Source organism: Trypanosoma rangeli, assembly GCF_003719475.1.
Source record: "Trypanosoma rangeli strain AM80 chromosome Unknown Tra_15.4_contig_00197, whole genome shotgun sequence".
Classification (NCBI taxonomy): Eukaryota; Euglenozoa; class Kinetoplastea; order Trypanosomatida; family Trypanosomatidae; genus Trypanosoma; species Trypanosoma rangeli.
In genome coordinates this window covers 1,079-4,191 of record NW_021705939.1, presented here as the reverse complement: position 1 = coordinate 4,191, position 3,113 = coordinate 1,079, and the positions used below count along the sequence as shown (strand labels likewise).

Sequence of the window (3,113 nt, the reverse complement as noted above, 5' to 3'; positions counted from 1 at the left end):
CACAAAATTTCCTTTTGCCAGATTACGAGGATGTATTTGTGCGGAGGGAGGTGGTGCGTGTGTTGAGGAGGAGCGCGTGGTGAGGGATGCGTCGGTGGTGGTGAGGCCCAATGCGGGGAATGGAGAGGACGCGGAAAGCTGCAGGAATTTTTCCGTTTCACTTGAGGTCAAAAAGAACATTGCGGAGGCGGGTGCTAATGAAGAACTTTAGGATGTCCCGCCTGCTGTCCGCTTTGGGAACGTGGAGTCAGTCTGCAGCTGATGATATTGAGTGCTTGGGCTGCGTGGCGTTTCTGATTAGCGACGTCGCTGAAGCGGTTGCTCGCCAGATGAAGCACCTTCCCCGCAGCGAGGGAGTAACGCGGGCCAGCGTGTTGGCGAACGGGCATGCGGTGGGCCGCTTTCCAAGGCCCCCCTGCGTGGTTGGGTGCATGGCAGGTGAAGATAATAGAAAAGTAATAATCCAGAGTGAACTTCAAGCTGGCGTTCTGTATATGCTCAACAAGTGTTTTTTCCCCTTGCTGGACGCGTTCTACGTGGTCGGGGTGCAACCAACGGAAACTGCCAATAAAAAAATAAAATTTGGGCAGTCCCGAAATGCTGGCGCCGGTGGGCACAGCGGTGCGGAAAGGGAAGTGACGTTCATCGGGCTGCAGGTGGCAAAACACAATACCCACCACACCACTCCCGGTAAGGTGGCTGCGTTTCTGAAGTACATGACGTGCAACTTCAAGGGCTGGGAGGCGCTGAGGGAAAAGATGAAGTAGGAGATCATTTACATCCAGCACGCTGCGAGCACGCTGATGAGGGGCAGGCGGGATTGCCATGTCACGGAGGGAGAAAAGGAAATGCTAAGAGTTCAGGTCGCCAGCGACTTTTGGGAGAGAAGGGTGGAGCAGTACCAGGTGCAGCTTGACGCGGAGCTGGCTTTCCAGCTGGTTGTTGCTGCCAGCGAAGACCACTCAGGATAAGTGACAGGGGCGTGGGGTGTGTTTGGGAATCCGCCCTACTCGTGTGTTACATGGTGTTGTATGGGTTTGTGTCGTTTCAAGACATTGTTTCAGTGCGTTTCTTTCTTGGTGGGAAGGAAGGGCGGCGGCATGGCTGGGAGTGGGGGAGAGGCGAGTTGTATTATTATTGTGGTTGGTGTAGTGGGCGGAGTGGCGGCTTCCTCGTGTGTATTGCAGCGGGGGCGGGGTGCTTTGCTGAGAGAAGGCGGTGGGGGGAGTGTGCCACCCGCTAAGGCTGAGCAGACGACAAATGGTTTTGTGTGGTTCCCCTGCTTGTTTTGCGAATGACTTGATTTTTAGCTTTCAGCGATGCCGCGTTGGGGAGCAGCGCGAGTATTTTTTATTTTCAGTTCTTCCACGCCACACACACCCACTGCAACTGATGGTAATAATGGCACCCTCCAATGCGGAAGGGAGCCGGGTGGTTGCGGGGCCCACCGAGCCAAACTGCGATCCCCCATTGTGCGACCTTCGCTTTTTAGGAGTGGGAGCCATATGGCCTCATCTGGAGGCATATTTTATTTTATTTTATTTTTGTTTTTTGCTTTCATGACATTTTCCGTGAGTCTTTTGGTCGGTTCCTTGCGGCGGTGGGTGCCGTGGGGTTGATTGCCTTTTCGGGTGCTGGGAATTATTCTTTTCGTTGGGATTGGACATGCAGACGTGGCGCGGCGAGGGCGCATTTCACAGAGTGGTGAAGACGTCCCCCGGTGGCAGAGGGGAGGTGTGGCGGCGAGGTGTGTTTCTCGGCGCACCGATGGGTGAGAAACTGGCAGATGAAATAAAATAACAGCCGGCAACGAACATGGGGATGGAGGAAGGGAGTATGTGTATATATAATATATACACGTATTGGTGGAGCTTCCGGATTTCCGTTTATCAAAGGAACTCGCAACGCGGCCTGATCGCAATCATACGGGCAGGATCTCCTGTCGGCAAGGCACGGCCCCAACACAAGCAGCTGTCTGCAGCAGGCTGGCACCGGCGACGGTTGTGTGCGCTGCACGCAAGACCCTAAATGGGGCACCCCACCGAGTCTGCTGTATTGCTGCAGAAGGAATAGTACCCCTGCGCATGTGGGTTGGAAGTGCGGGGTGTTGTGGGTGTTGACGGTGAAGGGCGGTTGGGCCGCACGTTGCTGCGGCAGCGCCGGCACAATGATGGAGGTCGGTGAGTGCACGGCGAGGTGTATTTAATAAAATGGGGAAACTTTCGTTGACGAGTTGTCGAGGGGGAAATTATTGACGTGCAGCACGCTGCGAGTGCGCCAATCAACACACGTGGCGGGTGTGTGACGGCGTCACGCCCCGAGTTGCTGCTCAGCGTAAAGAGGAGGAGAAGACGGTGTATTTTTGGGGCCGGAAGGTGCGTCAGTGCCGGTTGGCGACGTCGTATGGAGGCGTACGTGCCGTGCGTGGTGATTGAAGTGGTTTCTTGTTTTCACTCAGCCTTTTTTGAGGTGCTTCACTTCCACGAGCACCGCGGTGCGGCTGGGAGGCGGGCGATTGCGTTTAGGTTGTTGGTAGCGGTGGTATCGCTGCGAGAGTTTGTTTTTGTGGCCGCAGAAGGAAGGCATCTGCTGCGTGTGTCTTGTCGTGGTGGTGCTGCGTGCCCCGTTTATTTTGTATTGTTTTTATTGTTCTTTCAATTTCATTTTTGACGTTGCTCTCCACTCCTGCTGCAGTGCATTGAGGGAAGTGGGGGGCGTTGGGGGTTTTGTGGGGGCCGTGATGGGAGGTCCCGCCGGCATGCGCACTACGTGTTGCCGCTGGCGGGGTTTGAAGGGACTGGGCGGGGGAGACGGTAAGCGAGGTGCTTATGAATTTGTTTTTTTATTGTTTTTGATTTATGTGGGAGGCGTCCCACACTGCGGACTCTCCGTGCGGGTGCGTGTGGGTGTTTCTTCGGGCGGCAGCGAGTGCGTGATCGTGCAGCCCACGCGTTTGTCGGTGCGGCCTCAGTTGTGGGCTGCCGCTGTTTTTTGCGGTGTGCCCGCTGGGGGCGCCGGCGTTGACTATCGTTGTATTCCTTTTTTGTTTTTTTCCTGTGGAAAAGGTCTGCGCCACCACTACTACTGCTACCACCAATAATGCCGCTGCTCAT

General features: G+C 55.3%; 1 protein-coding gene across 1 annotated transcript, besides 2 other annotated features; it reads left to right on the top strand.

The window, feature by feature from the left end:
- Nucleotides 1-110: 110 nt before the first annotated feature.
- On the top strand, nt 111-767 carry TraAM80_05794 (retrotransposon hot spot (RHS) protein; the record flags this gene model as incomplete). The annotated part of the gene is made up of 1 exon (XM_029382661.1): nt 111-767. The coding sequence occupies one exon, from the start codon at nt 111-113 to the stop codon at nt 765-767; it is 657 nt and encodes a 218-aa protein (XP_029237509.1).
- A 757-nt stretch (nt 768-1,524) lies between these two features.
- Nucleotides 1,525-1,553: a microsatellite.
- A 1,034-nt stretch (nt 1,554-2,587) lies between these two features.
- Nucleotides 2,588-2,622: a microsatellite.
- Between the last annotated feature and the right edge of the window lie 491 nt (nt 2,623-3,113).